Source organism: Macaca nemestrina, chromosome 6 (assembly GCF_043159975.1).
Source record: "Macaca nemestrina isolate mMacNem1 chromosome 6, mMacNem.hap1, whole genome shotgun sequence".
Classification (NCBI taxonomy): Eukaryota; Metazoa; Chordata; class Mammalia; order Primates; family Cercopithecidae; genus Macaca; species Macaca nemestrina.
Genome location: NC_092130.1, coordinates 34,326,554 through 34,348,563, shown reverse-complemented (window position 1 = coordinate 34,348,563; position 22,010 = coordinate 34,326,554). Strand labels below are relative to the sequence as shown.

The following is a 22,010-nucleotide window of genomic DNA, read 5'->3' as shown; positions in this document are numbered from 1 at the left end:
AGGCCCAGAGAAGTAAAAAGACAGACCCTAGTGTAATGGAAGATGGCTTCGCATTCTGGCATCTTCCCCCTCCCTAAAGGATTAATGGTGTTTGTGGATAGCAGTTCCTTTACTCAAACATAATATTGGAAATCCAAGAGTGTTAAGTGAAGTCCATCCCGTTTAATCAGTGCTTCGACAGTTTCCACAAACATAAGCCCTGTAGGGGTTTACCTTCCCCAGTCATAGGCAAGGAGCAGCATAGCCCAAAGCCAGCTCCTTGTCATATCTGTTTGAAGGAACTGGTGTAACAATATCTGATTACAAACTCAGAACATTTTATGTAGTGCTAAGAGTACCTCAGGAGGGTGATTGTGGAATGGTTTCGTTCTTCTTAATTCTTTATTATTGAGATATAATTCACCTACCATACAATTCACCCATTTAAGGTATACAACTCAGTGGTTTTTAGTATATTCACAGATGTATAGCCATTACCATTACAATTTTAGGATATTCTGTCACTTCAGAAAGAAACCTTGTGCCCTTTAGCTATCACCTCATATTCACCATCATCCCAACCCTTGGAAATGATCATCTATTTTCTATCTCTGTAGATTGACTTATTCTGGACATTTCATATACATGGAATCAAATAATGTGTGGTCTTTTGTGTCTGGCTTCTTTCACTTAGTATAATGTTGTCAAGGTTCATTCATGTTCTCTTATGTATCGATACTTCATTCTTCTTTATGGCTGAATAATATTTCATTGTATGGTTATACCATATTTTCTTTATCCACTCATCAATGAGTAGACATTTGAGTTGTTTCCCTCTTTGGGTTATTATGAATAATGCTGCTGAAACATTTGCCTATAAGTTCTTGTATGGACACATGTTTTCATTTCTTTTGGGCATATTCTAGAAATGGATTTACTGGGTCATATGGTAATCCTATGTTTAATCATATCAGGAATTGCCAGACTGTTCTGCAAAGATGCTGTACCATTTTACATTCCAACCAGCAATGTATGAGGGTTTCCATTTTTATACCTCCTCACCAACACTTACTATTTGACTAAAGTGGTTTTTTGATCCTATAACTTGATCTTTGGACTATCACAAATACATACATGACGACCACATATTGATACAGACACATGTATAAAATTACATGGTGGGCATACCTGTACACACCTCTAGAGTTCACGTGCATAGACACAGAATCTCATACAGATATTTACAATCCATAAGGCAATTGTGTCTGCAATCTCACGCAGCACATGCAGCATACACACATCAATCCATAGACCACATGTGTGAACAAAACCAGATTTGCAATGGCCCAATGCCATCACACATGTATACTGAACTGACACGGGCTTTGAGCAAACATATACATTTGCTCAAAACAAAGGGACATATGTATTTAATAATGCACTCACACCTGCATAAACACAAATACACAAACAATAGTTATACCTACAACAGCATAGTCCTAAAAAGGCACACACAGTGTAGCCATCATAGATGACTGAAAAGACTGAATGTATTTACTCTGGATGGCATGGAGAAGGTTTCATTATCCTTGGTGTACTAGGTAGGAAGACCTTTTCATTCATTCCTTTACTCATCCCTTTGTTCTTTAAGCTACAATTACATATTGAGCATGCAGAAATACAATGATGAACCAGACTGACATCGTCCCTGCCCTCATGGAATTTAAAGTCTAGCAAGGAAACACTCATAAACTGTGATATGTGCTCAGAAGAAAGTAAGCAAGGCAATATGTTTGCCAAAGCCCTAGGATAGTAGGCAGTTTCCAGGAACATTTTTTTTTTTTTTTGAGACAGCATCTCATTCTTTCACCCAGGTTGGAGTGCAGTGGCACAATCATGGCTCACTGTAGCTTTCACCTCCCAGGCTCCAGCGAACCTCCCGTCTCGGCCTCCTGAGTAGCTGGAATGACAGGCACCTGCCATCACAACCAGCTAATTTTTTTTTAAAGAGATGGGGTCTCACTATGTTTCCCAGGCTGGTCTAGAACTCCTGGGTTCAAGCAATCCTCCCATCTCAGCCTCCCAAAGTGCTAGGTTTATAAGCCTGAGCTACTGAGCCCAGCCTTCCAGGAGCTTTTATCATTTTATCATTATTGTTTCCTCTTTTATCCTGGAAAAGTGAAAGGGATTCAAATTCAACTTCTACAACTCATTGGCTAGGCGTGTGTGTGTGTGTGTGTGTGTGTGATTCTAGCAATAGTCGATAATGAGTATGGACTCAGAACTTGGACTGCCTGATTTTAGATTTTCTTTGTTTCATACTATTTGTGTAACCTTTCTGTCTTTGTCTCAGTTTCTCATCCAAATATGGGGATTACAACAGTTCCTTTAATAAGGATTAACTTAGCTGATACTTATAAAGCATTTCAAACTGCCTTGCAAGCGCTCAGTTCTGAATCAATATTCTCCACTGTTTCATTTTCCAAGAGCAGGTTTTCATAGAGGGAGATGGGTGGGGTAGGAAGAGGAACAGGAGGAGGAGCCTGCTAGTGCCCTGTGGACTGTAAATTGGACGGCTCTTCATCTTCCACCCTATCTGAGCAGTCTTTTGGAATGCGGTCCTGGCATGCCACCCCAGCAGGCCATAAACCAGCTCCTCCCCACCTCCCTGTGCCCACAGCCACAAACCATAGAGAGGACACACAATGGGTGGCACCGGGCATGGCTGTTGGTTTTCAGCTGTGTCAGGTCTTTCTGTGTAGCTGCTCTGTTTGCTGTGGGCCTGGGTTGTGGCATTCACTGGTTCTGCTTGGCTGTCTTTCTGTCTGTGCAGGTCAGCACTTATCACCCCGCACCTGTCTCTCCAGGACACTGCACAGCCATGGTCGGTCTGCCGGGCTCCCAGCAACACCTCTCAGCAAACATGTGAGTAAAAGGCTCATCCCTTCACCCCAGTCTGGCACAAAAGGGTCATCTTTACCATGTGCAGTGGTGATCTAGCATCACCATTCCCAAACCGTCCCATCCAGAGAGACAATAGGTCACCTTCCTTTACCACTTCCAAGTGAAATAATGGTGAAAAACAGAAATTAAGGCCAGGCACAGTGGCTCACACCTGTAATCCCAGCACTTCAGTAGGCTGAGGCAGGAGGATTGCTTGAACCCAGGAGTTCCAGACCTGCCTGAGCAACATAGTGAGACCCCATCTCTACAAAGACACTTAAAAATTAGCCAGAAATGGTTGTGCACATGTTTTCCTCGCTACTTAGAAGGCTGAGGCAGGAGGATGACTGGAGCCCAGGAGTTTGAGGCTTCAGTGAGCTACGATCATCCCACTGCACTCCAGCCTGGGCCACAGAGTGAGACCCTGTCTCAAAAAAAAAAAAAAAAAAGACAACACAAATTAGCAAACCACATCACTCTTAGCTCATTATTTCACAAAAGTAGAAAGAGACTGGAAGATTATATACCACAACATCACTGGGAGATTGGTATTGAGCAATTTCTATTGTCTTGCTTTAGATTCAAAATGTTGGGTCATAAATAGATGTTGTTTTAGTAATCAGCAAAAACTAAATATAGCATTTTAGAAAGAAAAAACAAAAAAAAACCTTGTAGAGAACACTCCCCCATTCCCTTTGATAAAATGCTCCAGTGTCTCATAGTCCTTGGAGTCTGAAAGGGCTTCCTGATGTCTGAGATGCCTGGGGGCCATATACTGGTGACCCCTGAATCTGGCAAACCAATGGATTATTTCCTGAACACCTTGGATCAGGTAGCTATTCTCACCTCCACAGCCTCAGCTGTCCTGATTGCCTTTACCCCTCTGACTCATACCTGGATATTACCTGCCTGATTCCTGTATGGACTTCAGGGAGCAAAGTCTCTGCTCTAAGTTGAGGACTTTCTGCCATGACACAGGCCAATTTCACAGTCCCACCACGCAGCCAGGATTCCCCTGGGTGCCAAACCCAAAACTTACCTCCTGCCTCCCACTTCCCAGCATCTACTTCCCCGCCTACATTAAGTTGGCTCCTCAGGCCACTCCCAGGAGTCAAACACGTCCCTGCTTTCTGGATCAGAGAGGCTTCTATGCTGACCTCTTATTCCCCTGAGCCTTGCTGGCTGCCACCATTTCCTTGGGGACCCAGCAAGCACTAGTGCAAAAGCATCCTAGGTAGAGCACCACCTTCTAGGTTTGAGGCTCGTCTCTGACATGAATTCCTGTCGCAAACTCCTTTCCTTGTTGGAGGCCTGTTTCCCCATGGTTAAAGTGCTGAGACTGGCCTAAATTAGTGATTTGCTGCTGTGCACTGTATGGAGGATGATGGGGAGATGAAGGCAGGGACCTGGCCTCCTCCACCACTATTTCAACAAAGGTGCTCCATGTTTATCTGCCTTACATGTCCAGGTTTCTGTGTTAAGAAGGTTCTTTGTTGTTTTTGTTTTTGTTTGGGGGGGCAGTGTTTGTTTGTTTTGTTTTTTGAGACAGAGTCTCACTCTGTCACCCAGGCTGGAGTGCAGTGGCTCGATCTCGGCTCACTGCAGCCACCGCCTCCTGGGTTCAAGTGATTCTCCTACCTCAGCCTCCCGAGTAGCTGGGACCACAGGCACGTGCCACCATGCCCAGCTAATTGTTTGTATTTTTAGTAGAGATGGTATTTGGCCATGTTAGCCAGGCTGGTCTCGAACTCGTGCCCTCAGGTGATCCACCTGCCTCAGCCTCCCAAAGTGCTGGGATTACAGGCGAGAGCCACTGCACCCGCTCGGCCAAGAAGTTTCTTATTGCTAACCACCGGGCAGTCTCCCTCCACCATTCCCCCGCTCCATGCCCCCCATCAGGCACATCTTCCTTCCTCACCAGTTTTCTGTGTCTTCCCAGGTTTGTAGCCCTGCACTCCTACTCAGCCCATGGACCCGATGAGCTGGACCTGCAAAAGGGAGAAGGTGTCAGGGTCCTGGGGAAGTGCCAGGACGGCTGGCTCAGGGGCGTCTCCTTGGTCACCGGGCGAGTTGGCATCTTCCCAAACAATTACGTCATCCCCATTTTCAGGTGCGTCACCTCCAATCTCAGACTTTGGAAGCTCAGGCCACCCTAGGCCAGGGGCCATCGGTGGGTTGAACTGGTGGAGGACCCAATGCTCTTTCAGCAAACAGGCCAAGAAAGTGCTTTTTGCTCTCTAACCCGCCTATCTCTTTTAAACAAAATAGCAAAACTAGTTATCTTTTTTGTAGCCCTTCACAGCTTACAAGCACTTTTGTATCTCTTAGCTCACTGGCTGTGCCCAAGAATCCTGTAAGGTACATATTATGTTCCAGATGAAAATGGTGTGCAGAGTTAAGCAATTTGCTCAAGAACTGGATGTCAGGTTTTCTTCTGCACAAATCCCAGGAACCCCACTTCACATCCTCTATCCCAATGCTCCATCTAGTGGCGTGATGGGAAAATGTGGTCAGATGACTTCCCCAGAGCACCTTGGGAAACTTCTCAGGCTGCTAGAGTGACCCCTAATCAGAGTTTCCATGAACTCAGACCCCGACCTCTTCCTCCACACCCAAGATGAAATGCTAGTCACGCTGCAGGGCCTCCTCCCTCACAGCTTTTCCCGATCTTTTACATTGTGTGGCACACTATTCATGTCATTGACCCCCTCTTTGTCTTGCCACCTCATACCACTGCCACAAATGCACCCAGACCCCAAAACTATCCATGACTCCTCCTGCCTCCACCCCACATCAGCCCAAGCAAACCCTGTCTCAAGGCAGTGAGGCTACCACCACACATCAAGTACTGTCTTTATGACATACCAGAGGGTCACAATCACAGGGAAAGGGCCCCATTGTACTCTGTGGGGGTCAGACCTAGTCATATGCCCACTTTTGGGGACCTTCATTTAGGTGAGGCGCTGCGTCCGGAGGAGGGCAGCAATAATGGTGAGGAGACAGCAAACTACATCATGGGAGAAACCGATAAAGAAACTGGGATTATTTAACCTGTAGAAGACAAGGGGCAGAGGGATCGTAAGATACTGTGTAAATAGGGCAGTAAATTTGTTCTGAGAGGGGGCAGTGGAGTGGACCAGTGTATGCAACTGGTCTTGTTCAGTAAACTAAGATGTTCAAGAACATCTTGGTTCAATAAAAGGCAGCATTTTCTAGTGCATAGATTTTTCCAACCAGGCTAGCTGGTGAGATGGTGGACTCTCTTTTTAGAAAGAGTGCAGGCAAAGTTGGCCTGAGTCCTCATAGATCTAAGGTTGTATAAAAAGATTTCTTCATGTGGCAGAAAGTGGGATGAAAGATCATAGCTATTCCTTTCAAAGGAAAGTTCTTGAAATTGGTTACAAAGTTGTAAAATACCTAAGGGCAAACTGAGGTCTACAATTGATGCTTTAATTCATTTATTTGGCAAATATTGAGTGCTAACTACATGGCAGGAACTTTTCCAGGCACTGGAGAAATACCAGTAAACAAAATATACAAAATTCCTGCTTACAGGAGCTTACATTGTAGTGGGAGAGATGAATATTTTTAAAGCTAAGATATTTAAGTAATCTATATGACGTGTTAATTATACTGGCTAACAAAAAAATTAGGAAAGGATGATAGGATTTTTGGGGGTGGTTACAATTTTACATAGGTTGGTCAGAGGTGGCTTTGCTGAGAAGTAAGAAGGAAGGCAGGAACCAAACCATGTGGATCTCTGAGGGAAATGTCCAGGCTAAAGAAACAGCAAGTACAAACAAAGGTCCTGTAGTAGGCTGGGCGCAGTGGCTCACGCCGTTAATCCTAACACTTTGAGAGGCGGAGGTGGGTGGATCACCTGAGGTCAGGAGTTTCAGACCAGCCTGGCCAACATGGCAAAACCTCGTCTCTACTAAAAATACAAAAATTAGCCGGACGTGATGGTGGATGCCTGTAATCCCAGCTACTGGGGAGGCTGGGGCAAGAGAATTGCTTGAACCGGGAGGACACAGGTTACATGAAGCCAACAGGATTGGATTAGAGCAAGCAAGGGGGAGATTAGAAAGGAGGCCAGACTGGTAATGGGGTAGCCAGGTCATAAAGAATTTCCTAGGTCATAATGAGGGGTTTGGCTTTAAGCCTGTTGCTGGGTTTTGAGCAGAAGAGTGACATAATCTTAGTTGCATTTAACCAGAATCCCTCTATTTGCTGGGTTGAGAATAAACTATACAAAGGAAAAAGTGGAAGCAGAAAAACTAGCTAAGAAGATACCATAATCCTGGGGAGAGGTGATGGTGAATTGAACCAAGGTGTTAGCTGTTGAGGTAGGGAGAAGTGGTTAGATTCTGAATATACCTTAGACAACAGGGTTTTCTAACAGATAAAATGTCAGGTGTGAAAGAATAGAGGATCCAAGGTGAGACCATGTTGTTTTCCCTGAGTGACTGGAAGATGGAGTTGCCTTTAAATGAGATAGCGACTGCTCCATAAAAGGAGCGTGTTTGGGGGTATGGAGGGAAGTAAAAGCTTAGTTCACAGCAGACTAAGCCTGAGATGCCTCTTAATAATCCAAGTAAAGATGTTGGTAAGCAGCTGAATGTATGAGTTTAGCATTTAAGAGAGAACTCCAGCCTTGAGATGCTATTTAAAGCCCTGAAACGAGATGAGATCATCATGGTGGGATGAGTTGTATCCAGAGAGTGACAACAAGCCAGAAGATGAAATCTTCAAGGAGTGAGAGGAGAAACTTGGAGAGTAAATGCTGACTGCAGGAAGGTGGAGTGGTGGGTAGTCGAGCCTGATAATATGAGTCAAAGTTGGGAAGTATTGAGGAGGGTGGGAAATGCCCTAGAACTGACAGTGAGGAGCAAGGAGGATGCCTACCCTAATTTATGAAAGGTTTTTTCCATGGCTTTAACATGAATTCCCCAGGGCCCATCCCTACGACTAGGGCGTTTGCTTATCCATCAGGCCTTAGTCCCAAATACTGGTTACACCATCAAAGACTCAATAGAATAAGAGTGACCATATGCTTAATCATCCAAATTAGGACACTTTTGGGCAGGTATCAACTGAGACTCTCCTGGGAAAATCGAGCCATGTGGTCATCCTAAGTAGAGTGTGTATAGAATTTCATCCCAGTGTATTTCAAAGCTCCAGTTTTCATTTCTCTCCTTGGCCGAGGTCGGTCTATTGTGTTCTTGGGCAAGTCATGAGCATCTCTACTCACCCCTTGTGAGATGCCTACGTGTCAGGCAATGGATGGAGTTTCAGCACAATAGGTTGCCATTGAGTTCTCCCCTCACTCCCAGTTCAAGGAAATCTGAACATATGCAAATATTGAGGTGCTGCTAACACTGAGGCATGGTTTTGTTTATGGGGAACCAACATCCTGAAGAAGAACAAGTGCATATAGAGGATATGCTCCTGAGGGTTCTTAGGTGGCAGAGGATCAATGCTTTCAATGTGTTTATACTGTTTCCTTGATGATCCCTCTGATGCAAAAAAAAAAAAAAAAAAAAAAAAAAAGCTCCCATCCCCACTAATATCCAACATGAATGATATATACCCAGTCTGTCTATCTGCGTGCAGGTAACCCTTGTTCTTAACCACCCTTTCCTTGGTGGGAAGTTTACTTCTTCCCATGTCTCAGGGATGAATAATACCGTCCTTTGTCAGCTGAGTTTCTGCTACTATTAGCAAGTTTTGTGTAAGAACTGAGTGGATTGGGCTACATGTGCAAGGCCCCTTTCTGCTCTTTGATTCTCTGTGTTTGGGTCCTTTTCCCCCTAGCCTTTGTCTTCTGTTTGTAGTGATGGCTTTTCACTGCCATCCAGCCCCCTTGGTATATACTGCAGCCTTTTATAAAATAGCCAGGGCCCAAAGATGTGAGCATTTGAGCCTATGTTCTTATTAACATCATCCCCTAATGAACTGAGCCAGCCAGAATTTGGGGATAAACTAGAGATTATAATTGACCAGAATGCTAGGATTTCAATTTAAGAGTCAGCAAGTGAGCCTTTCAGCTACCAGGAGAGGAAAAGTCTGTTGTGCTATTCTGTGGTCCAGCCCTCTGTGCTAGATGATGACACCAACCTGTCCAGCTGTTATTGACCACAGCTAAATCTCCGCCACCATGTTGCCTCTTCCCAGATCCTCAGGTTATACAGAACATTTGTCAAGTTTTCATCTGTCCAGCATCTAAATCCCTCTTTAATAGCAGCAACATCCCTTTGGGTCTCCCCAATTGTGTGTAGTCTTGGTGGGAGGCAGAGGTTTCCTTTGTTTTCAGAGGCTGAAGAAATGCAATCCTCCTCCTCCCCAACTCGTCACCACAGCTAAGGGTCAGGCTCAGCCAATATGACACTCCCTCTTGGGACTTGGAAACTTGAACAAGGGAGGAAAAGATGTGGGTAAAGTTAAAGACCATTCATAGTGAAAGCACCAGCCACAGCACATGATTGGACTCTTCCTGCTGCTGAGCTCCCTGTAGCCTTCTTGGATCTTGTTTCCAAGTCCTCTACTCTTCTTCCTGTCCTCCTAATAAATTCCCTTCTGCCCAATTAGCCAGGGTCTTCCTTTTTCTTGCATCTTTCACAGACATATATGCCTACCTGGTGCCTTATGGGTGGAGAAAAGTGACAAATGGGCCACCACTCATTTGCCTTTAACTCTACACAGAGCTATACAAAAATTGTCAAGGTCCAACTGTTCTCCCTACTGGGAGGCTGCTGCCAGTGGTGAACACAGCACAGCTGCTGTTTGTGATGCCCTTTTTGAATATTGGGCCAGCTCTTAAGGGCTAACATCCCAGTTAGAGAAAAGGATGTAGGGACGTGCACAGTGGAGCAAATCAGAGGCAACATCCACTCTTCCCACCTAAGCCCAGAATGTCTTTCAGTCCCTCCATCTGGAAAACAAAGATCATAATGTCTGCAGGTCTGGGGGTGTCACGAGGATTAAAAATGATAGCAAAGTGTTTTGACATTGGAAGAAAGTACTAGATAAGTGCTGAGCTTTCTGCCAAAAGACATAGAGGCACTCAGTGTTGGATGGGGGACTTGGGATTTAGGAGTTCCTGGAATCCAGCTCAGTGTTGAGCTTAGAAAAATGAGGTCACACGTTGGTCTATAAACAGTCATTCATAAAAGGGACTGATGGAATAAGGCTGGTGTGGGCCTAATTAGCTGTATTCTGCCCTTGCTGCTGCTGCTGCTGCTGCTACCACTGGGAAAATTTTGGAACTTGTCTTTCCTATTTCCAATCCACTTTGCAGCATCCAACACCTTGAGGCCTCTGTTCAAAATAGGCAGATCAGCTGCACTCTGCCATGGAAGCCAATGCTGGGGATTTCTCCCCACTGCCCAGGCCTTGTCCCCAGAATATAGCCTGACCTGTCTCTAATGAATGGCCCTACTTGTTTTCACTGACTACACCACCATGGGGACCAGACAGGTTGGGTAGACAGCTATGGGTAGAAGTCCCCTTGCTGCGAGCATCAGTTCCTAGAGCATTTGGTTGAATATACTTCTTGGGCAGCATTGACCACAAACAATGCCTTACTTATCATTATACAATACTGGCTTGTTGTTAAACTACATATTACTTTGTCGATCAAAAGAAGTAGAGACAAAGAGAGAGAGGAGAAATGAGGGTAAATGGCCTAAAGGAAAACTTGGAGGCATTGATAAGAAGGAAACCACTTGGCATCTCTGTGCTGGGGTCTGAGTTGAGTTGGTTATTCCCAGGAAATTAGCAGAGGTTACTTAATCAACAGGGTGACAAGGTGATTAAAGGACTGCTCAATAGGAAATGTGATGTTAGGAATGGGTTGGTAAATGGGCAAGAAAGGCATGTAAAATGACAGTCACTCCCCATGGAGTTCAGGGAGCTGCAGGCTGGAAACAGTGGATAAGGGGTTGTTGTTTCATAAAATTTTAATGCAATTCTTGAAAATCATAGCCCAAGGCTGAAGAATTAAAGTCTTATGGAGGCATATGTAGGGCCTACTGGCTGCTTTAGTTCATTTATTTCAGGCAGAATAAAGGACTTTTCCTGCCTTTATGATGAATGTTCCAACTAGCCAGGAGGTGGTGTAGCTCACTGGTAAGAACAGAGAGCCAGCCTAGACCTGGGTTCAAGTAGTTGCTTGGGCAACCAACTGTAAGTCTTGTGTTTTTTATTGATAAAATAGTGGCACTAAGAGTACCTACCTTAAAAGACTATTGTAAAGAACCCATGAGAAAATATGGGCAAAGCACTTGGCCAATACCTGGCATACAGTAAGCCCTCTATATGTGTTATCCAAAATGACGTATCAGTGCTGAAAGCAGCATGGCAGCCATATAACAAATGTTTATTGATCCACAGTATATGCAGAACACAGAGATATAAGTCATATGAAATCTCTGCCTTCAAAGACTTTGGAATTTGTGAAAGTCACTGACTCCACGAGAAATTGCCACCGTAAAACGAAATAAACACGTACAGGATCTTATGTTCTGAGCTTAAGGGCTAAAGGGATGTGGGGTGAGGAATGATCAGAACTGGAGTGAAAAAGGATGAAATTCAAGTCTTCTAACTCCACCAAGGCCTTGATATGAGCCCCCTTCCTTCCCTCAGCACACCCTCACAGTTATCTGGGTGTAGGGAGGTGGGGCCAACTTTAGTTAAGCCTGTAGTTGACAAAACGGGTGTGTATGGGTGGGAAGAAGGTGAGAAGTAGCCACATTTGGTATGTGGTTGGGAGCTGATAGGTTTTTAAATAGGACTCTTGACTGAACATTTTCTTTCTCTATTTCTTCTCTTAAAAAAAAAATGTCCAAAACCAGAAAGACCTCTAGTTTTCCAGACTCCCGGAGCCCTGGTCTTTACGCCACATGGACGTTATCCACCTCCTCTGTGTCCTCCCAAGGCAGCATTTCAGAAGGTGATCCCCGGCAAAGCCGTCCATTCAAATCCGTCTTTGTGCCCACTGCCATAGTCAACCCCGTGAAGAGCACAGCCGGCCCTGGGACTTTAGGACAAGGGTCTCTTCGGAAAGGGCGGAGCAGCATGAGAAAGAGTAAGTGGTGGCAGAGAGGTACGTGCCTAGAGCTAAGTGATGGGGGGATCTGACCCCGGGGTACACAGGATGCTTTTTGCAAAAACAGGATCTTGGCTTTAAACTAAGCCCCTGCAAAGGGTATTGTACAATTCCCAAATGATGCGTTTTATTGAAGGAAGTCATACTAACTCAAGGTCATGGCCCTAGGTTACTTCATACATGCTTGTTGAATGACTGGGGTGATGGCAGCCCTGAGTGCCAACACATAATTAGAACATGGCCAACGTGGACACTGGCTCTTATTTAGAGTGATGAAAGCATTTGCTGGGTCAGTGCTTCTCAAACTGTACCGCAGGGAATGCCTCAGAAGGTGTCACAACAGAAACAGAAGGATGGGGTGGGTGGGCAGGGTATGGGAGTGGGAAATGAGGATTAAGGAGGCAGTGATCAGAGCCCCTGATTCCCACTATGTTATTTAAGTAATGAATGCATAGAACTTTTTTAAAAAGGTTTACAGTATACAAACTGGACAAAAGCAAATCTCTCTCATATCCTTAACCCTGAGTCCCAAGTTCTCTTCCTTAGATAGATAGGAAACACACATACCTGTTAACAATATTCACTGCATTATTCTGCACCTTGCTTTATTTTTACCATCATAACATCCACGTTGCACACATGGCAATACATACCGATTCTCAAGAACCATGCTTTTGTCTCTTCACATAGTGAACTTCTCCATAAGATTTCCTTTTCAGGCGTTGTAAAAAGTGTTTGAAACCCAGTTCTTCTACGAAACCTCAAGACTTTATTTTCTTATACTTCTGTAGAAGAAGACAAGCCAAGTCCAGTAAATATGATTTGTTCTGTGTTCCCTGAATTAAACTAAGCTCTGCAATCTCTCTTGTGATCTTAACAGATGAATTAACATGAAAACGCAGTATGATTGGTCAAGGCAGAAGAGTAACGTGTGGGACAATATGCCCCTTTTTAAGCAAAGATCTCCCCTTAAAAAGAAAGCACATATCTTAGCTTCACTGTCCAGTGCCTTCATCTGACAGCCTGTTTGACCACCAGTCTCACAATTCTGGGCACTTCATTCCACTCAACCATGCCTCCCTCCATCACCTTCCTGTACCTCCCTCCACCTCTCCCCACAACACACACACACAATAAGTAATCCCACCACAACAGCCTTGGGAAAATGACTAACTTCTTCCGCCTTCAGTTCACTCTTCTGTAAATGGGAAATAAAAATTCATCAGGGTTAACTTAATAAAACAACCCATACATGGCTGATAGCACAGTGCCTGGCACATAGTAATCTGTCAGAAAACTTTAGTTTTTTATAATATTTTTTATTACTATCATTGCTACTACAATCAAGATCATCTTTGGTCCATCCAGAGCACAAACTCACTTAAGGTTGAAATGTTCATACACAGCTGAATGTGTGTGGCTCGCACCTGCAATCCTAGCACTTCAGGAGGCTGAGGTGGGAAAATCACTTGAGCTCAGGAGTTCAAGACCAGCCTGGGCAGTATAGTGAGACCTCATCTCTAAAAATATTAAAAGAACAAGCCAAGTATGGTGGCACATGCCTGTGGTCTCAGCTACTTTTGGGGCTGAGGCGGAAGGATGGCTTGAGCCAGGGAGGTTGAGACTGCAGTGAGCTACAATCTCCTACTGCACTCCAGTCTGGGCTGTTAGTATCTATATATATTTGATTTAAAAAAAGAAGAAATGTTCACACTCAGTCTAGACCACTTAGGTATGCAGAGTTGCATCCTGAAAGCAATTGTTCACACTTTCCTTAACATACTCCCTCTCCACCTTTGCAAAATCTTGATTGGCATGGAGCCTTGACTGCTTGCATTGTATGCACATGTCATAAGAAAGCATTAAATCTCTTGGAAATTAGGAATTGACAAGATAAATAGATAAGGCATAAAGCCAATTTTTCACACATTTACAAGAGCCTGAGGACATGTCTGCCTGGTGCTGCTTTGACTTCCCAGGTCCCAGAGGCTTTCTCTTTCTCTCTTTTCCCAAGGTGAGGCTGGCAAGCTCTCAGTCTCTCCAGAGCAAAGAGAAATGGCAGGAGAACTGACCGCGTGAAACTCACAGGGCGTCAGTGGAGAAATAAATGTCTAAATGGAAAGGTCACACTTGTGTAAATGGTGACTGGCTTGCTTGCAGCAGCTAAGGACACCGACTGTGTTTAGCAAGTGTCCTGCTTTTCATGTACACCACTGGCTTGATAAGAAGTCGCAATGCCAACGTGGCCTTGGCTCAGACCCTCTGTGTTGGACACAAATGACTTTGATTCAAACTCGAGTCCGTGGAGTGTCGCAAAGGACTAACAACTCTGGCTGGGACAAAACCTACAGCTCTCTAAATGCTGTGGAACCCTTATGGAGAAATGGCCCATTGTGTTTCTCAGGGGTGTCTCCTCCACCTCCCCACAGAATGCAATGAACTCCCGATTCCCCAGGTCACCTTCAGGACATATGTCCAAGGGACGGGGATCTCCTGCCTTCCAGAGAATTTGAGGGGAAGAAATGACCTTTTCCTGAGATGGGACCATCTCAATTTTTAAAAAAAAGAGAGAGAGAGAGAGAGAAGAAGAAGAATGAGCTCAGGAAGGGACAAAACCAAGCTCTTGGACCTTGCATTTTTAGGATATGCAATCCTTTAGCCAAAAATAATAAGAGCTAACAAACATGTGGCATTTATCATGTTCCAGGCACTATCTTAACACTTTGCACACCTGATAGAATGTAGTTCTCACAGCAGCCCAATGATGTACTGTTATTATCTCCAGCTTACAAATGAGAGAACGAAGGTACAGAGAGGTGACGGGACTTAACTCATCCCAGGCTTTCCAGGAGGAGGTCCGATTCCAGATGCTCTGTCGTGAGACATTGCAAAGCCCATCCTCACAGCACTAACTGTGGAATAACCTTTCCAAATTTGCCTCTATCTGCTGTTGTGCTTGCCTAACAATCACAGTTATTTCCACTCACCCTTTCTCCCTGCAGCCCCCGACAAAAAGCAACCCCCACCCATCATATGCCTAAAGCTTCTGTTAGGATTTTCACAGCAAGTCGCTGGGCAGAGCTTTCCTCTCTCCTCCTCTTTCTCCTTTTCCTCTTTCTCATTCTTCTTGGTTGCCTCTCCTTTGTGTTTCTCAATTTCTTCTATCTCCTGTCTCTGATTCTGTCATTTGTTTCCTATTTGGTCTGCCTGCCTGTGTCTGCTTCACATGGGTGTGTGTGTGTGTGTGTGTGTATGTGTGTGTCACAAGGCACATAGAAGCAATATACCTTCTGACAGCTCCCCTACACACACACACACACACACACACACACACACACACACACACACACACCATTCAGCCGGAGAGCTATTTGCTGCCAGCATCAGCAAACAGCACTAAAAAAAGAATAAAGTCACCTTTGAAAGACCCCGAGAGAAAGCGAGTGCAGTCAGATGAGGAAAGCATTTGTCTATTCTGGGATATCAGGATGCACTGCTTACCCAGCCCCACCCAACCTACTGCCAGCCGCCCCTGCTGCTGATTTTTCTGTCCTATAATTCCCCAGATGGATCCCTGCAGAGACCCATCCAGTCCGGGATCCCCACTCTCGTGGTAGGCTCCCTCAGACGCAGCCCCACCATGGTTGTTCGGCCTCAGCAGTTCCAATTCTACCAGCCACAGGGGGTCCCCTCCTCCCCCTCGACCATGGTGGTGGACATGGGGTCCAAGCCTGCCCTCACGGGGGAGCCCGCCCTCACGTGCATCAGCAGGGGCAGCGAGGCCCGGATCCACTCGGCAGCCAGCTCCCTCATCATGGAAGACAAGGAAATCCCCATCAAGAGTGAGCCTCTGCCAAAACCACCTGCATCTGCCCCACCATCCATCCTGGTGAAACCAGAAAACTCAAGAAATGGCATAGAAAAGGTAGGATCAGAGTGACATTGGGGGCCCAACTCTTTCAATCGCCTACTACGCATAGTGTCTCAGCTCTGAGATTTTAGTGTTGGTGAACAAGGAACCAAAATTGTAACCTTGAAAGAATCCTCACGCACAACACTCCTCCCCTCCAACTCCCCACCGAGCCATGTCCAACATCCCCACGTCACCCACGCCCTCCCTACATGTGTTACTGATTCGCCTTTCTGTTTCCTGAATATTTTGTACATCTTTTGAGGCCCAAAAGTGGCTGGGAAAAAAAGCATGACTTTGGCATTAGACGAATCTTGTTTTGAATTCCAGCTCCGCTGCTTGCTAGCTGGGTGACTTTGGTCAAAATACTTCACCCTTCTGAGACACTTACTTTGCATAATCTGTAAAATGGAGGTAGAAAGAGTAATGGCCACACAGTATTGGAGTGGAGATTAAATGAGATATGTAAAGTGCTTACATAGGGTTTGACACATAATTATGCATTGTATAAAAGAGGCAACTGAGACACAGGATAATGTAAGTGACATCGAAGTGACACTGAATGATAATGACTGCAACTACCTTATTGTGACCTCCGTGGCAGAGGTCAGATCTGTTAACTTCTAGTTCAGGACATTTCCCACTAGAAGACATAAGAGTTTTTGTAAAAGGCTTATGTTCTCAATAATATCCATGAAGCAGGAGGGATGGTGGCAAGAGAAGGCAGTAAGAAAGTTAAGTGATGCTTATTGCTGTCTTTTAATTTATGGAACATCACCATCATCATCACATCATCGCCATCACCACCTCCATCACCACCACCATCAGCATCATTCCACCATCATCGTCCATTCCCCTCACAACGGAAAGAGGATGTGATTCCCCCATTGGTTAACCAGTTACCGAATACTAACAAGCTGGCAGACACGGCATGTGTCCCGTCTATTTAATCCTGACAACAACCCTCTCAAATAGGCGTTAGTTTCATCCTCATTTTAAAATTAGGAAATGGCAGCTCAGGAAGTTAAAGAACATTACCCAAGACCACACAGCTGACACATAAGTGTGAAGTAGAATCCAGATCTGTTACAAAACTCATGCTCTTACTGCTAAGCTATAAGCTCATAGGGAAAGGCATTGGAAAAAGCATCAACAGATATAAAGGTTGGGAGTTCTTTTTCCGAATTACAGAAATAATTCAGAGTTTTCTAGGCCCCAGTTGCCTATTATTCCAAACTTTTAGATACAACTACAAGCATTTCATAAATGCCCAGATCTTAGCTAGATATGACGAGGGTCAGAAAGTATGAAGAAACTCAGATCTTAGTGGGGGACACGAGGATTGAATTACATGGAAGAAAGACATCATTCTTGAGCAGTACCACAGAACGCTTTATTAGGCCCTAAGAGAGAGACTGGCTAAAGCAAATACTGTACCTATAGGTACCCGGCAGATATATAACAGGCCAGGAGAGGTGAAAGGAAAGAGGAAGAGGGGGAATTGGCACAAACTAGAGACCTCGCATCTCATGTAAAGGGGGCACTGCTTCTCAGGTCCAGTCAGCTGTTGTCAGAATGAGGCATAGGCCAGTGTGCCAGAGCTCTGATTTTTTTTTTACGAGACATATGAAATTCTGATTTTTATATGCAATCTCTCAATTTTTGTGTGTTGGCAAGTCGATCAAACCCTCAAACATTCTGCAGGCTAAATTCAGCCAGCAGGTGTCCAGTTTGCAAACTGTGCTCTAAGGATTTATAAGGCCATTATGGAAATCTCTAAATGGAGTCATCAGGAGAGAGGCCTCAAAGAAAAGGAAAGCCTTGAGATTGGCCTTAATCGTACGTAGAGAGGAGAGAGGCAAGGTAAATGTCTTTTATCTTCCAGAAGGGATCATACCCTCTGGCCTCAGGCTGTTTTCATAGGCGGTGGCCTACCCCGTTTCTCCCAGATAAGTCCTAATCCTTTTGTGGTTCTCGATTGAAAGCCTCTGGGAAGACTTCCCTGGCTTCTCCACTGTTAGATGCTCCTCTGCATGCTCAGCATCTTGTACTTCCTCCATCGTAGCACTTGACACTCGTGGTAGGCACAGATATTTGCAGAATGAATGCATAAATGAGGCATTTCAAGTGGGGACAAGCATAGGGAAATAGACATCTCCCACCTCACCTATGTCCATTTCCTCTCCTTTCTCTTGCAGCAAGTCAAAACTGTGAGATTTCAGAATTACAGCCCTCCTCCCACCAAACATTACACCTCCCATCCCACCTCCGGAAAGCCTGAACAGCCGGCCACCCTCAAGGCGTCCCAGCCTGAAGCAGCGTCCCTGGGCCCAGAGATGACCGTCCTATTTGCCCACCGAAGCGGCTGCCACTCCGGACAGCAGACAGACCTCCGGAGAAAGTCAGCTCTTGGCAAGGCCACAACCCTGCTGTCCACTGCCTCAGCCACGCAGACCGTGTTTCCCAGCAAATGAACCTACGGGTGGCTTTTCCTAGACCCCAAAGAGGTGAATTGCATTTAAATACAGTCTGCCTCCACTGAGGGCATCCTGCCATTCTTTGGGGACTCGAGTATGCGTCCTTGTGCTTCCTATTTTACCTTCAGGAAAGGAAAGGTGGGAGCAAGAATTCCTGCCCTGGGTGGGAGGATAGATGGCGTGGCCTTCCAAACACTCAAACATAATGATTTGATACCTCAAGGCTCGCTTACTCAGACCAAGGAGTGAAAAATTGTCGTGCCCACCTTATGCCCCAGCATGGAGTATGTGGCCTCTTGCTGTCCCCGTGTTACTGTGTAGACTTTCTGTGGTGTCCTAAAGGGGGCTGCAGCAGGGGTGTGACAATGGTGGGATTGTTGGCATTGCTTCTTTGACCTTACAGTGTCCTTAACAAGCATTAGAGCAACTTCTGCCATCTTCTGGGGCCTGTACACTAGCCACTAGTAGCTGCCGTATCTTTTTCCCTCTGTAAAGTCATAATCCTGGCTGCAAAGGGAGAATTTCTGCGAGGGGTGTGAGGTGGATACTTTAAACATTCTGAGAATCCAATAAAACTAGTCAGCTTCCTGAGTATGCTCCACTTCAGAAGCTCAGAGAGATCACTGAGTACCAAATATCAAAAGAGTATCATACTTTAATCTTCTTGATCTGTTTTCCCACATATAATTCTATGTGAATTATATGGCTGTGGATAGGGCCATGTATGGCATTGTGGACAATTAATTTATCCTGGCTCTATAGTCTGACTTCAAGAAAACACAGCATGCTTACAAACAATCTTATATGGGGTTGGGGTTTAGATATATAGTCTGACTTCAAGAAAGCACGTGGGCCAGGTGCGGTGGCTCATGCCTATAATCCTGACACTTTGGTAGGCCAAGGTGGGCAGATCACTTGAGGTCAGGAGTTTGAGACCAGCCTGGCCAACATGATGAAACCCCATCTTTACTAAAAATACAAAAATTAGCCGAGCATGGTGGCACACGCCTGTAATTCCAGCTACTCTGGAGGCCAAGATACAAAAATAGCTTGAACCCAGGAGGCAGAGGTTACAGTGAGCTGAGACTGCACCACTGCACTCCAGCCTGGGTGACAGAGCAAGATTCTGTCTAAAAGAAAGAAAAAAGAAAGAAAAAAAAGAAAGCAAAACATGCTTAAAAACAACCTTATATGGGGTTGGGGTTAGAATGTATATTTGGATATATATTGTTTGCAATGCAACATTCCTGACTTTCCCTGCTTTCTTCTGACTTGGGGCAGATGAGCAGTTTCACCCACAAGGCAATAACATCAGTGCGAACATGGCAGCCCGAGGTTGGGGTGGGAGTGATTCCTGGGGAAAAGCTGCTATAAAAGGGGTAGGACAAAGAAGGCTGGAGGAGAAAACGGGGGAAAGGAGGAGAAAGGGGGGGGGGGTAAAGAAAATATGGAGGAAAGAAAGTAGGCATAAGAGTAAAAGTGAAAGAGGATTGAGGGAAAGCACAAAGGAAGAGGCTAAAGGAGACAAGGGGTGGGGCAACCTTACATTCCCTGACAGGGTGAGGAAAGGACAGGGTCTGCAATGAATAGGGCAAAACTAGATGACCCCGCAAAGATGGAACTGACGTGGAGCAGGACCAGCCAGTCAGAGCCTTGTAATCAGGATAGAGGAGGCGTCCCAGGAAGCCAAGGCAAAGCTGTGAGACAACCCATTAAGTCTCATTAAACTTAATTGTTGTGATATAACATTTATTGCATGCCCATCAATGTAGGCACTTTAAAGCATAAATAACATTTGCCACTAAGGCTGGGTGCAAGAAGAAAGAAAGGAAGAAAGATAGGAAGAATGGAAGGAAGGAAGGAAGGAAGGGAGGGAGGGAGGGAGGGAGGGAGGGGGGAGAGAGGGAGACAGAGAGAGAGAGAAAGAAAGAAAGAGAGAGAGAGAGAGAGAGAGAGAGAAAGACGTATCTAATTAGACCTTTCCCCTAGATAGTTCTTGAAGGTCATGGGATTCAAAACATGTGTCTTTTACATACCCACTCACACACTCGGCAAATGGAATTGTCCACAGACTTTTTCCAGACCTTAATAAAACAAAACAAAACCATACTCCTCCCACAAAATACTGCCATTGTGTCAGACCTTTGGCACTGGTAGAGCCAACATGATAGCACGTTGTTCTAATGATGTCAATCATGTTTGGGTCCATATCTCACAAACTTTGGGTCAATATCTCACATTTGTGGACTCAAACAAACATGAGATATTGACCCATTAGTTCCACAAAATCAACATGCCCAAATCCGTGCCTCATTGAACTACATATAATAATCCAGATGGAGAAATGAGATAAAGTCCAAGAACAGGGAGGCATTGTGTGACTGGTCAAAGTATAAGTACCCATTCCTCATCCTTACCAAAAAGCACTCTCAATGAGTTTAGCAATGTTTAGCCGTCTACTCTACACTCAGAGTGGCAGAGATATGGCATGACTGACCGACCAAATATTTAGTCTATTCCTCAGTGGCAATGTATCCAGTTAATTTTTAAGTTTTGTGACTGACAAGCAGGGTGCTTAAATGGAATGGAGATGTCCATGCCTTCCAAATGAAATGAAATATTCTTCCCACCATCTATTTATTATCTCTATGGGATAACCTCTCTGAGAGATGCAAACAACTCCAAGCCTTGCCAACTCCACTCCCTCCAGCCTCTTCACCCACATGCAGCATCCAACTTACCCTCTCCCAAAGCAAATCCCACCTTTTGGAGTTTTAAGAGGGTTTTAAAGGGGTAAAGGATGTTTTTTCCAAGTAAAAGTTGGCTTCACTGGCAGCTTTAACTCATTCATTCCAACATGCTTTGTAAATTTATTGTTTCATGTTTTGTAGAGATGAAGTCTCACTATGTTACCCAGGCTAGCGTCAAACTCCTCGGCTTCACCTCCCCATGTCTTGGTCTCCCAAAGTGTGGGATTACAGGCATGAGCCACCACACCCAGCCCCAACATGTTTTTAACATCTACTATGTGCTAGGCACAGCAGTGAAGATGATAAACACATCCTGTCGTGTAATTTCCACCATATCCCTATAAGACAGGTAGATTGTCCCCATTTCAGAGAAGGAAACTGAAGCTTGAAGGTTAACCACAGATGATGGCAGAGCAAGGACGCAGTCTCAAACTGTCTGACTTCAGAGCCCAACTTGGGACTTGCTGTATGAACCAAAAACCCATCCTTGACTTTAGGATACTGACTCTGGACTGCCAGGAGGCAGCAGAGTGCATTTTTGGTTGCAAATGGGAAAGAGCCTAGAACGCTCCGCTGCACACAAACACAGTTCAGGTCTTCATTTACCACTTTCTGACCATGGGATGTCAGGCAAGTTACTTAATCTCTCAGAGCCTCGTTTTGTTACATAGGAATAATACAGTGTAGTGTCAACGTCATTGGGATATTATGAGGATTATCTGAGATAATGACACAAAGTGACTTAAACAGTGCTGGCGTGATGAACACCTAACAAATTTTAGACTGGGATGTTTCTAAGCAAGCAGGCTGTTGAAATTTCATGTGAAGAAATTCTAACAGAAGGG

General features: G+C 45.0%; 1 protein-coding gene across 2 annotated transcripts in view; it reads left to right on the top strand.

The window, feature by feature from the left end:
- Positions 1-18,509, top strand: part of LOC105466930 (SH3 domain containing ring finger 2) — a 133,187-nt gene extending 114,678 nt beyond the window's left edge. Inside the window, exons 6-10 of one of the 2 annotated variants that reach the window (XM_071098264.1) lie at positions 2,813-2,904; positions 4,862-5,032; positions 11,775-12,007; positions 15,595-15,953; positions 18,137-18,509. In XM_071098264.1, the coding sequence (XP_070954365.1) occupies positions 2,813-2,904; positions 4,862-5,032; positions 11,775-12,007; positions 15,595-15,953; positions 18,137-18,412 (1,131 nt within the window). In that variant the 3' untranslated portion in view covers positions 18,413-18,509. Of the gene's footprint in view, positions 1-2,812; positions 2,905-4,861; positions 5,033-11,774; positions 12,026-15,594; positions 15,954-18,136 lie in introns of both variants that reach the window. The other variant, XM_011716145.3, reaches the window with a different exon arrangement.
- The last annotated feature ends 3,501 nt before the right edge of the window (positions 18,510-22,010 follow it).